Source organism: Astatotilapia calliptera, chromosome 13 (assembly GCF_964374335.1).
Source record: "Astatotilapia calliptera chromosome 13, fAstCal68.1, whole genome shotgun sequence".
Lineage (NCBI taxonomy): Eukaryota > Metazoa > Chordata > Actinopteri > Cichliformes > Cichlidae > Astatotilapia > Astatotilapia calliptera.
The window spans coordinates 21441393-21454750 of NC_137434.1; the positions used below are offsets into that span (position 1 = coordinate 21441393).

Below are 13358 nucleotides of genomic sequence, written 5' to 3' on the forward strand. Positions count from 1 at the left end.
ATCTTGGACAAGCACTCCTCCTCCATGGAAAAAAAAAGAAATCAGGCCAGCTGACACAACAGTCAACACAGCAGGGGGGTGCTTGAAGTGAGGGTTCATGTCCTTGCTTTTGCAGTAGTGACTCCTCAAAGAAGTTTCATTTGTTTTGTTCTGCCTTAACTAGAAAAGTAGAAGGTGACTGTGTGCTTTAGAGGGCAGACAATGGTCTACAATCCCCTCATCATGCCATGAGTGTGGTTCAGTTATTATCATCATAGCACTTAAAAATGAAAAATAATTACAACCTGACTAAAATATCGGTGTTAAGTAGGGTGTTTGGGGCCAAATTGGTGCACTGGTTGGTGGACCACATTTGCATGTGTGGTTGTACACAGTATGATTATAATCTCTGTCTCTAACAGACTCCTAGGAAATGATTAATTCAAAATTCAAACAAGAAATATCACATTGCTTTTTTTAGAAAGCTATTTTCACCCAGTTTGTTCTTATAAAAGCCTGGTTTGCTTGGTTTAGTGGAAATTGATGCTTGAGGTCGAAACAACAGACTTGCTGGAAGTTCCTTTATGAGTCTGCAAGATTAGAACAGGGATCACCACTCTTATATACTATAATAGATATCAGCAATAAGCTGTATTTGAAAAAGAGTCACCGCACTCCCAGCCACAGGCTATGAGCATGTGGCCATGGTCATTAGTGAGCTTCACTGTGAGTGAGTAAGACACAGTTTGCCAAAGTAAACTCGGGGGGAACAACTAGAAAAACATTTGTAACATCAAACCTAATCAGACACTTAAATCACTGTCACCCAGCTGAACATGGTCATTATAAAGAAGGTAATAAAGGCAAAGTGTACAAAGCTATCCAGAGGTCATAGCCATCCACGAGCCGGCAGCCTTGATATGAGCATTGAAAGGATCAAAGCAGCTATGGGGAAAATCATGGAGTTGAATGGAAAAGACATAAGGTTATTCTGTTATCAGGTAAAGTTATAAGCATGCTTTAAAATGCTGCAAGTACCTGACATTTGTTTTACCCTTGTGTTGCCCTTGGGTCATTTTTGTCCTCTAAAGAAATCTTTTGCTATCAAAAATGTGTTCTTTATTCATCAAATGGTCTGAAAATAACATAAGTTATTCATTACTATGCTATGCATGATTGGAATAAGTGTTGCAAAGGCCCATATTTTCACACCATACTGCTTTCAAACATCTTTGATCTTGGATCACTGATGTGTGGGGTCAAGCAATGACCATAACAACCACAACAACAACAGCAGGCAGCACAATGAGGAGGCAGGTGCTCTATATTCAATTCAATTTTATTTATACAGCGCCAAATCACAACAACAGTTGCATCAAGGTGCTTCATAATGTAAGGTAGACCCTACAATAATACATACACAAAAAGTATGCTCACAAATCTCCCTTGCACTGGAGGCTTGTGAGCATACTTTTTTTTTACCATGTTGTGCAAAGCAATGACCAGTAGAACAATGCATATATTGTCATCTAGTATAATCAGAAAGAAGAATCAATGTTCAGGAAGATCCAGGGTTAGAAGATATAGAAAATATTGTCAATATTTAGATCACATGCTACCCTTTCTCTGAAAAAGCACATCACCCACCTGCAGAAGTGGAAGAAGGCTATGAAGTGAAGGAAAGTGATGAAGAATCTGAACAATGTTCAAGTAGGTTCTCAGGCATCCAGGACATGGTAGCCTGAGGAGCTTGGAGAGAAAGTGACTGGGCTTCTTGAAGTTTCTTGAATTTTCAGAATGTGAAACTGAAATAGAAGATGTGTCAGAGGACTACACATCATCCATTTCAATTATGATGAACACAAAGAATCAAGCAAGAAAGAGGAGTCAGCTGAGACAGAGGAATATTTGCAGTAATGTGAGGAAACATTGATCTGTTCTTCTATCCTTCCCAGTGACAGACGATGCATGACTCTCTCATGTGCCACAGAGAAAGACAATCTATCACGGTCCAAGCACATGTGCCAGGTCCCATACTCCTTCAGTGGCTTTTCTACTCGAGCACTGAAAGCATTATACACCATGCATTCTGCTTGTATTCTGCTTTTTAACGTTCAAATGCCAATGGATGCATCATAGACCAAGTTGGGGTTCAGTAAGTTGCCCAAGGACACCTTGGTAAGAACTCCAGACTAGAGCACACAGAGATTGAACCAACAACCATCCAATTAGTAGATGACCTGCTCTACAGCCAACGCAATGACAAACAAGGAGGGGCAACAAGAGAGGAAGAATAATGGATCGAATGCAGCTGTAGGCATATGTGGGTGTGTTGATTCTTACTGCCGTGCATCCAGTAAAGTTGCTACGGCCAGTTTATGACATCCTGAGTCTGGTAGAGAAGTTTTCATGCTGACACAAGATTAATCACAGAATCGCAAAAAGGATATAATTTCTTGATAAAGACACAATAGATGATCGTCGTTCATGACACAAGCGTGCTCCCATTTGAGGAGTTTGGAACAAGTGGGTGTTTCTCCTGCTGTTGATGTAAGATCCAGGTACTGATGTGACTGTGTGTGAGCGCCTAGTCCCCTTCAGAGGATTCTGTCCATTCCAACAGAACATCCCAACCGGGGAACTATGAGATAAAAACATGAGCAGTATGTGATGCCAGGTCCAGCTGTACATGGAACATGCTAGTGTATGATGGCAAACCATCTGGCCTGCAGTCAGGACACGCGAGTTGTCCCTAACATTGCAGAAGGTTTCCAAAAGAAAACAATCACCTGTAACAACTTGTTTACTGTTAAAGCAACCAACTCTGGTTGTGAAATGATAATCACAATAACTGATGATTTAATTTATTTTTTTTACCCCAAGACAAAGGACAAGTTCATTTAAATTAGGTTTTATCAGACTTAAATTTAAAATGGAATAAAGAAATAGTGTCAAACTGTTTGAATTAAGTTTTAATTAAAAGTGGGGGAAAAATCCACTTCATATTAATTAAGTGTCAATCAAACCAGATGGGGACATTTTTGACCCCTGAGGGGCTTAAAAAAAACCCCCCTTTCTTACTAAAGTTCAAAATACAGCACTCTGTAGTTAGACAAAAAGTCAAAATTATCTAAACAATTAAATATTTTATTGTCTCGTTTTATTTTCGCTCAAAAACTGAGTGCACTTTATGTAAACAAGGCCTGGTGGCCCTAAAATGTATAATGTAGGGTAAATTTTGTGTTAATGTGTTGGTCTTAAGTAAAACTAAGATGTAACACTGAATTGATTGACAATTTATACTTTAAAAAAACAGTCAAATGAAGTGGGAACATTTTTGACCCCTGAGGACCACAGGTGTATGGAAATCGGGAGGACATTATGAAGGAGTCTGCTGGACCCACTTTTGTAAAGTATCCTGTAACTTTGTGCACTTGGGGAATTGCAAAGTTTAGTAATTGTTTTTTTATTATGAAAATACAATTTTTACATTACATCTGTATATGCGGGTAGTTCTTGAAACTGGCAAAAATGCCAGAATTTACAAAGTTTATCTGTTGCTGCTTATTTCAATTCCATGTTATGGGAATAAGATTATGCCTGGAAAATGAAAGATTCACAAGGCTGCCAATATAATATTTACGTTTTCTCTTTTAGCGTTATCGCCACATAGTGGTTGAACTCAACGCCATTTGTTCAGGTAGACCACAGGCGCAACTTCTACACATCGAATGAGCAAATATCACACAAGGTTTACTATTTAAGACACTTTAGCTTGTACCTGCACATCTGACTTGACTGTCTTTCTACATACACACAAAAAAGGGTGAACACTATCCCGTCAAGTATAAATTACTGCAGAGTTTTTCTCAAATCCAGTTTATTTTATGGAAAAATCCAGTAAAAAAAATAATGATAATATTGATCTAAAAACTAATTTATTGTTTCTAGTTCTTCAGTATTTTTTCCATTAAGCACAATTCTGTCAGTGATCACTTAAACATACAGACAATGTGACAATGATATTCCAATAATATATTCAAACGCAAATCTGGATGTTTTTGTATTATACTTTTTATTTTTTTCATATGAAACAAATCAGTTCTTCCATTGTGTTTTAAGTGTGAAATGTCTGTCATGAATTCTCACAGTACATTCAGTTAATGATCTGAAAGAAAACATCTTTGAACTTGGCACTTAGAAAACAACCACAAAGAATTGTCACCTTTATTCATTTAGAACAAAATTTACAAAGCCATTCAGTCATTTTTTAATACTTTTTTGTTTTTTAAACTCAACTGTTGAGAATATTCAAAATACACTTTTTAATGTTGCTTCTCTCGCTTTGTACTTACAAATATGTACATTAAAGTCTTTGTGTCTTTTCGTGTGTTGTCTCATTGGTAGTAAAAATCCTTTTTTTAGCATTTTATTTATAGCTCGTCACACGGCCGGCACTCTGTTTAGCTCTTCGCTATTCTGTTTGAGCTCGAGTGTCTGTGAATGTTCGGCTTGCTTAAATGGATGTCCCGTGGCTGGCCTCACTGGCTTCTGGGATGGGTCCTCCTGGCACTGGTTGGTAGGACATTGGCATGGGTGTCTTGACTGGGCTCTGCCGGAAGAGCCCTCCGTTGGGTGCCCTGTGTTTGCAGCGAATAGAGGGCATGGTGGCACTGCTCAGAGGCAGGGGCAAGGTCCTGCCAGCGGACGCGCCCAGTGTCCTTCCTGCCCCATGACCCTCCTGGAGGAAGGTGGTCACAGAGAGTGGCGGTGGTCCGCGATGGGCTGGGTAATCCCGAACAGACAAAGCCTCCAGAGACTGGCTGGGTTGCATGCTGCCAATGTCCAGGGCAGAGATCTCTATAGACTGACCTGGCAGCTGCTTGTGGGCTAAGTCCTCGTCCAGGAGGCTGTTCAAACGTTGGTGGACCTGTTCCAGGTTCACTTCTTTGTCCTAAAAATAGATTGAAAGGAAGGCAGAGCCAAAGAGCGTGCATAGAATAAAAGAAGGCAGTAGAAAAGACAGTGGAGAGAGGTTTTAATGGAATGGAGAGCATGAATGTAATCAAAGAGGAGTGTGATAAAAAAAACAAGTGAAAATGAATGCAAAGTGAAAAGGGGTTAAAAGATTAAAAGAAGAAATGAGAAGAGAATAGAGAGTGAAAGAAGACAGAGAAAGACAGGTTATAATAGTCCTTTCATCATAAGCTTTATAGTTAGTAATCTTCAATCTTCAAAAAAATCAGCTGTTAACAAGACAGGCTCTAATGGATGCACAGACTATGTGAGACACTAAAGTGTAAATGGAGACGAATTAGGTAATGTCAGTTAATTGAAGTAAGCCACATTACTTTGAAGAATCTTTTCAAATATTCCTTTTTTTTAGAGGGGAAACATACATATGGGACTGGGGAGAGAGAAGCCAAATAAGCACATAACTGTTTATCAGACACACATTTTCTAAAAAAGGTTTTCATGCTTGCTTTTGAATGTTATTCTATAATCATGCACCCATTTAAGTTGAGGCAGACTGATGACAGACAAAACTAGACAGGCAAATAGCAGGAGAGACCATGGGGGTGATATGACGGATGAAGCAACTACAATCTACCCCTGTCGGGCCCCATGCCCCGCCCTTTCGCCCTGTCACAGCCAATGACCATCCAGTACAGTGTGTCAGGCCTCTCCTGACCTGTGTCAAGAGCCACGGCCTCCTCCCAGTCTGTCTCTCTGTCAGTCCAAATGTCCCGCCTCCCTTCTGGTAAGGAGCTTGTTATGTCATTATATGTCAATGATCCAGAAACCCTTTGCAGAGCGTAATCCTTAGTCACCTGCTGGAGACCATAGACAACGATACATAACCAAAATGATCCCCGTGAATCCGGACATTGACATATAATTGTAATAAATTACTACTTGGCTAATAAAAGGAATAGTTTGACAATTTGTGGAAATACTCTTATTGATATATTTTCTGAAAGTTAGATGAGACAGGTGTCAGTGTTGGTAATTAGAAACATAAACAGGTCTACCTGCAGGAGAAATGCATAAATTGTGTTTTTATAATTGATCTTGTTTTTAATTTTGTATCGTAAGGCAACACTGTAATAACAATTTTATGATAATAATAATTATTATCATTTTTAGTATTATTTTTATGGCAATCAAACTACAATTTTAGAAAAATACAAAGTGGTTAAACATATAATTCTGGCTTAAATGAGCGCAGCTGCTGTAAGAAGCAGGGTGTGTTTGTGTGTGCGATAGCAGAGCTGTATGGATATTTGTGTGCTCAAAACATTTTTGTCAGACTGGAAAAATGTGACATAGATGCCGACTGTGTAAATTAATAAACTTATCAGGCTCACACCTCTATTATTAAGACAAGGGTTGAGAAAAGCCTGACAAACATATAACTACAACTGCATATCCTATTATTTCAGGGGTTTTTTTTTTATGTGAATAAAACGGTAAGTAAAGTATTATTTGAAGCTACAGCCCCCCTGTCATTAAAGGGTCTAAGAGCAAGTAAAAAAAATTATATAACAAAAAACAGCTCAAAAGCGTAAGTGTTGCTATGCAAGTTTTATATAAAACCAGAAATTACTAAACTTGGGTTTTTTTACTGCCTGCACACTGAGGTCCAACTTTCCCAGGAATGGACACACTATTTTTTAGAGAAGTGATTGATGAGTAGGTGGTGAACTTATTATGAATATAACCTGTTATTCAGCAGGTTAGGTGTGCTACGTAAGTTGCCAAGTAAGAAGTAAATGGCTTTTATAACAATAAAAACCCAGGTTAAAACCTCTGTTATGTTGCTAAACCTCTAAACTTGCTTTGTAGTACAGACCAGATTCTTTTTAATATAGATGCCATATCCAAGATGATGTTAAAGAATATAATTTGGCATCGTGTGACTGAAATAAACAAGACTTATTTGATCTATTTGGTCAGTAATTTAGTATTGAAAACTGCATGGCTAGAAGATTTTTTGAATTTCATGTATTAATTCAGTATTTAATTGTTATTAGACTTTTGCCTTAGCGGTGACGCTTTTTCTTAAAACAACTACATCCCATTCTCCATTGTTCACCTCGATGTTAACTATGTTTCCCTACATGAAGAAACTGGTGTGCGGCAGTATGCAGAGTGCATGTAGTGAGCACGATCCTGTGGCTTTAGACTGACCCTGATTCACTGACATATGCACAGTACCTGGTGCAAATGTTTGATGAATCCAAATGTGATTTTGCACATATGAGCAGTAATGAGAGTAAGCCAAGACTCGCTGTTTTTTCTGTAGCTAACCTGTGTTCTAAAAGAAAGGAATTTTTCATTTTTAAAGGAAAATTGTTGTGCCATCACGTTTCTGTAATTATTGACAACTAAGCAATTAAGTGTATTTCCATAATGTCAAACTAATTGGCCGGTGTGTTCAGGCTTGTAGCAGAGTTTTGCTTTAAATGGCTGTCATAATGCCCACATATTGTATTCTAATGCTGTCATGGGGCCACAGAGCACTGCTTAAAACAATTTAGAATATAAAGTAATAGTCCACCCAAGTCTTTTGAATTTTAATCACTCCCTGTAGGCATGAAAGGCAATTAAAGTTTGTGCAGTGGTCAGCTTGATTTCATGACTGCTGAGCGGATTTTTTTAACCACATCTCAAAGTAAACATCATATTTGTTTTAGTAGTTTAATCTAACAAATACCAGAAAGTTTAAGTGAATTATACAACTCGACATAATGTTAAATCTTGGAAAGACTTTAAAACTCGAAAGACAATCCAATTATGTTCTAAAAACGGCAAAACTAATATTTGTGAAGAGCAAACACAAAAATCCTCACTGTGTTTGGTTTGGATCAACTACTTCACCATTTGGGTACTTATTAGTTACTTTTTTGTTCTGCCATGAAAACCTGCCATCATTGAATCCATGTGAAACCAAGAAAAACTACATGCTTTTCGCAGTCTAGAAGGGAGCTGTGAGACATGCTGTCACTTATCTTAAGAAGCAGTTTGGGTCCTATAGATAAGATTTTGTTCTTTGCGTCCTGCTGTTCATTACTGCTGTAGCCAATCCTGTGTTCATGATATCATACTCTACTGTCATAAAATGCTAGCTCATTTTATGGCCTTTTTTTTGGTTTGTTTGTTTGTTTTCCTGGACTGTACCAGTTGTGAGAGTACATTTTACTTTTTATTATTGTCAACAGTTCTTGTTTCTTTAATTTGTCTTCCTGTTTGTTTCAGTTTAAACTGTGTTACAGAATAGTAAATTTATTAAAATAATTTGTCTGCACCTTTCCCACCTCACTGTTACCTGCATACATGTAACAGATTCTGAATGAGTTGTAAACTGTTGCATTTGCATGCGCAATTGGAGTAGGAAATACAAGCCTCTAGAAATCTCCTTGAACTGCTACAGTTCTTTATTTACTGCTCCCTATACATCGGATATGCTGCCCAGCATCTTTATGTGCTTCTTTCTTTCTGCCTTAAATTTCCACACAGTCACATTTCAAGACTACAGAGCGTGTGTGTTTTACAGTCAAAAGATTTTGGGTGGAAACATCTTTCCAACATATCAACAGCAATAAAGCACACAACCACGATTAGAGTTAGCACATCTTGTCTTTTTAAATAATGGCAGCGATGTTTGTGTAATGAATCTCACATGACAGCAATATGTGGTTATTAAGAGAGCAGCTACTGCTGTACACACAAAGACTGTGAAATAGAAATCATCAGCAGTAACTCAAACTCTCATATGCACCAAAAAGCAGCTTGGATGGAGTTTGATTTACTGTGTGTTTTCCAGGGCAGGACTGGGTCTTAAATGGGTATTCTCATCCAGTATTGTTGGACTGTCAAGTCAAACAGGCAGGTCAAGGCTCAGATTCTTTACTATCTGCATTTGCTCACACTTTAGTTTAGGGATCCATGTCAAGCCTTAGTTGTCTGGACGCCTCATGCAGAGGGGCTGCCCAGTCGACAGCAGCAAGATAAAGTCTGAGCTCTAAAGCATTAAGACTTGAATGGATTAGCTAAAGAGAGCTATTGTACAACTGAAGCACTTATCGACTCAGAAGTACAATTTCAGTATGTGGTATTAAATTTGCATGTTATCTTTTCACTGCGGGTCTCTCATGTGAGCACCAGTGACGGATTTTTAATTTTTTTTGGCAATTAAGGATTCTTTGTGTCAGCATGAGAGAGAAGCCTCAGAGAAGTCCCTTACAAAGCACCCCAACCTCTCTCCCAACATGAGAAGGAATGAGTAGATTGATCACATGATGTCTGGACTATCATCAGGGGCACACCTATTATAACTGGGTGTACTGCAGCTCTACTAAATCGGGGCTGGTGTCAGCGCCTGCTGGATCCATAAAGTAGAGTGTGGCAGTGGCATCTCTGGGCAGGACCGGGGGGCCCGGGGGTCTGGGTCTCGACCGGGGCCTTGGTGGGGCAGGGGGACCCGTGGTGGCCACCATGGCCAGGTTCTGGGTTAGAAGGCCCGGGCCTGGGCCCTGGCCCGACGAGTTGTCAGTGGTCACCTCTTTGGGCTGCTCTCGTCGGCAGTGGTTGCTGTTCCACCACGTCTCCAGTGCAGCTACTAGGAGGGCCAGTAGCAACCCTGCGGCAAGGATGCAGAAGACGCCGGCAAAGCTGTGGAGACGCAGCGCCCGTCCCTCTGGCTGGGCTTCTGTGTGGCTCTGCAGGTCACAACGACCTTTCTTTGGCCACCACTTCTGCTTCAAGATGTCAAGATCCCCCTTTTCTTGAAGCTCCAAAATCCTGCTCAGAGAAAAGACTAAGTAGTTCTTTCAACACAGTAGGTGGAAATCTTCATGTAATAACCACAAGACAAATCCTTTGCTAACACTGATTCTGATTAAGTCCTAGGTAACAGAATGATAAAGGCAGAAGAGCAGAGAATTTTCACCACAATATTATCATGTAACAATAATTCAACGATATTGTGTAGCTCACGAAATGAGAGTAAATAACATAAAACAAAACATGGTTAATGTATTGCATGTATTAGCATTTCATTGTAACCTCATTAAAATCCCATAGAGGGTAAAGCTATTAAACACTGCAGTTCTTAGTTTACAGAGCGCAAGATGTGACACTGATTGTAATCAAGAATCAAAAGTTCAGTTCTATAAAAATGAAGCAAAGAAAATCAGAGCTTAGGAGTAATCAGTATCATATCAAACCGTATAAGCACAGAAACAAAGATGATCAAATACGAGAGTTGGCCCATTAGTTAGTGCACAAATTACAGGGTAAGGAATAGATGTATGCTGGGGAGAATGATGATGGCTGATCACAAACACAGGCGAAGCAGTTAGGGTGTCCCACTGGAACAGTTAACTTTTTGCACAGTCATTGCTCAAACTGTTCAACAGTGACTGACATTTATGCATTTTGCAGAAGCCTACACATTCATTCATTGCAAAAAGCCATAAGCAGATATACTGCCAGAGTTATTTATATACTTTTATACTCATGAAGTGTCTCAGCCTCACCCTATGTTCAAATATTCCCATCTTTCACTGAAGCAGTGTTTGTGGCAGATTAATCAGTCTTTCTTTTTGAGTTGGTGCTTGTCGAGAGTTCATGTTTTCACATCTAATTAAATATTAATTTTCATTGACAAACAGAGAGTGCCATGGAAGTCGGGAGCGTTTTTATTCCTGGGGAGAAAGTTTCCTGCCCTGCTTTCAAATTTTAAGACGTGAAATTACTTGTCTGTCCTTGAGCCAAATGCAACAGACAAATAGTAAAAATATGCTTCAGATAGAGGCCAACAGTATAGAGACCAACTTTGCAATTCAACCTTGCTCTGCTACACTTGCCATAGTTGTCCACGTAAGAAACATGCACAATTAGTTTGATCATCTATTTAGAATAATCCCTTAAATGAAGATGAGTATATTATAAATAAACCTCTACCATAACCAAAAGAACTGATGCCCAGACCAATAAAAATGAAGTTTTAAGGTACTGAACACGTTAGATGTTACAGCATTATTGCATCATTGGCTTCTCTGCTGTAAAAATGCATCGTATACATACTTCTGTGAGAAAATGTCTCTGTAAGGACTGCCGTGCTGCAGGGCCATGCCATAGCCTCTGGTGCTCATGCTGTTTCCTGCTATAGTTAACGTGCAGTCATCGTCTGTCAGGGCAGCATACTCTACCACTGCCATGTCCCACAGAAAGGCATATGACTCTCGCTTTGCCTGCAAAAGTTTCCATCACAAACACAAAAAGAGACGCACGTGGTAATTACATAAAGACATGCTTAACTGCTTAGTGGAGAAATCTTAAATGACTTTTAAAAACATTTTCTTTAATCATCAGCGATCGAGAATGCTTTGTATAAACAAACAAAAACTGATTAGATACAGTGTAAATGCAATTTGCATTACGCTTCTTTTAAGGTTAAGAGTAGACTATTTTACTAGAGAAGCGCACGGGAGGATATTTTACTCAGACAAAGCAATGAGCAGTCTGCACACTGGAGCTAAATATTTGCATAGAAATTACCGCACATTTGCCCACTCACACTAAACACTGAAAACATTATGAAAAAAAACAAATATTCCTTATTCTTTTTTTCTGGATTTGCAATCTTCACCTAATAACACATTTTGAGACACCCAATCATAAGCTGGAGTTTGAAAATCACTGTGTAGAAAATGTAGAAGAGCCACAGCTGAATCTGTATGGATTTTTATTTATGTATTCATTGTTTTGTACACAGTCCTGACTTTTGCCTCCTGTGGTGTCCTACATCCTACATCTTCCAGAGAAAGACTGTCCCTGTAATAAATTAAGATGAACAACACAAAGAGCCACTGGGTTATGCATACACACATTCCAATCAAACTATGGTTATATATTTATATATGTACACATATATAAAAACTGCAGTATTTTGTTTAAGAATGAAGAGCAATGCAGTAAATCAGTAACAGACTAAAATTGCTTTCTCTCATCAAATTAAACTGAGACTAGTTTTCCTGTGATGTACGCATCCTTGCATTGCCTGGCCTGATTACACTCGATCCAATTATCAGCTCAAATAATAAAGCTGTTTTGTGTCAAGTGCACATGTCAGACCCCACTGTAAATTATCTAATTATTATTGTCTAGTGTCTGGGTTAAAGAACGAGATGACAAAATGCACAAACTATTCATTTAGCCACACAGGCAGTTTGTGGGAACAATTAGAAAAACTTTGCAATTTGTTAGATTAAAAGAATCACTTTTTACCTCCATGCTTCTGTTAGTCAGACATGCATTTGTTTTAACTAATTCTCAGCTTGTTCCTACACGGTGGTGTGAGATAAAAAATGCAGTGAATTGCAAGACAATCCCTTATTGAGCTGAAGACATTACAGATGTTCTTAATTAATTCATTTATTCTTTTGCGGCTAGACAAATCCCCCTTCAATGCCTGCTTCTTGTCAATATTTTGCTGTGCATACATTTCCTTTTTGAGGGTGACCTGAAATGAACTGTTAGATTGCTAAGGCATTGTTAAAACATCGTCCTGTGTAAAGCAAACTTTTACAGAACATCTTTTTTTTCTTAGAGACAAAATGCTCTTTCCCCCTTGAAATTGAACATTTTGTTCATGAAGATAAAAATAAATACTCACCTTCTTGATACCCTCTGAAGGGCTGGATACAGAGTTCTCAAAGCCATTGTTTTTGTTGATGACTTTCCACAGCTCAGCATATGTGCTGTCCTGCTCCAGAGGGTTGGTGCCTTTGGCCCTAAAATACTCGTACACAGCCGAGTCTCTCACCGTCCCATAAACTAGGTCCACCTGCTTGGACAGGTCCTGGAATGATCTGCATGGTCACATGAGTGAATTACTTGCTTTGTTTAAAGATAAAAGAAGAAAACATACAGTAACTGTCATGATAATTGAAACATTATAACATTAGCATTAATGTTACTTAACGTTAACATGAGGTTTTATTTACCAACAGATAAAAAGCAAAAATATTGGATATCTATAGGGGATATCTGTAAAACCCCAGCAAAGTGTTTGAGATACTGACTTGGATTACTCAGCTCTCAATCCAGTCGAGCATCTGTGGAATGTACTGGACAAAGAAGTCAGATTCATGGATCTCAAGTCTCAACTGATAGAAAGAATGTGCTGCTAACAGCTTGGCTGCAGATACTACAGCACACCTTCAGGAGTCTAGTGGACTCCATGTCTCGATGGATCAGGGCTGTTTTGATCAACGCAATTTATTTATTTAACAAAAATTAGGCCAAAATGCATCACTACATCACATGATTCAGTAGCTTGCAACACGACTTTTACTAGCCTTAACTTTAAG

The 13358-nt window shown here is 38.8% G+C and overlaps 1 protein-coding gene across 5 annotated transcripts in view; it reads right to left on the bottom strand.

Annotated features, from left to right (window-relative positions):
• Positions 1–4037: 4037 nt before the first annotated feature.
• The window catches only part of grid1a (glutamate receptor, ionotropic, delta 1a), a 282018-nt gene continuing 272697 nt past the window's right edge, over positions 4038–13358 (bottom strand). For 2 of the 5 annotated variants that reach the window (XM_026189415.2, XM_080288039.1), the window contains exons 13-17: positions 12662–12857; positions 11071–11237; positions 9543–9783; positions 5672–5813; positions 4038–4933 (exon numbers count right to left, since the gene is read on the bottom strand). In XM_026189415.2, the coding sequence (XP_026045200.1) occupies positions 4521–4933; positions 5672–5813; positions 9543–9783; positions 11071–11237; positions 12662–12857 (1159 nt within the window). In that variant the 3' untranslated portion in view covers positions 4038–4520. Of the gene's footprint in view, positions 4934–5671; positions 5814–9308; positions 9784–11070; positions 11238–12661; positions 12858–13358 lie in introns of all 5 variants that reach the window. The other 3 variants (XM_080288038.1, XM_026189417.2, XM_026189416.2) reach the window with 3 other exon arrangements.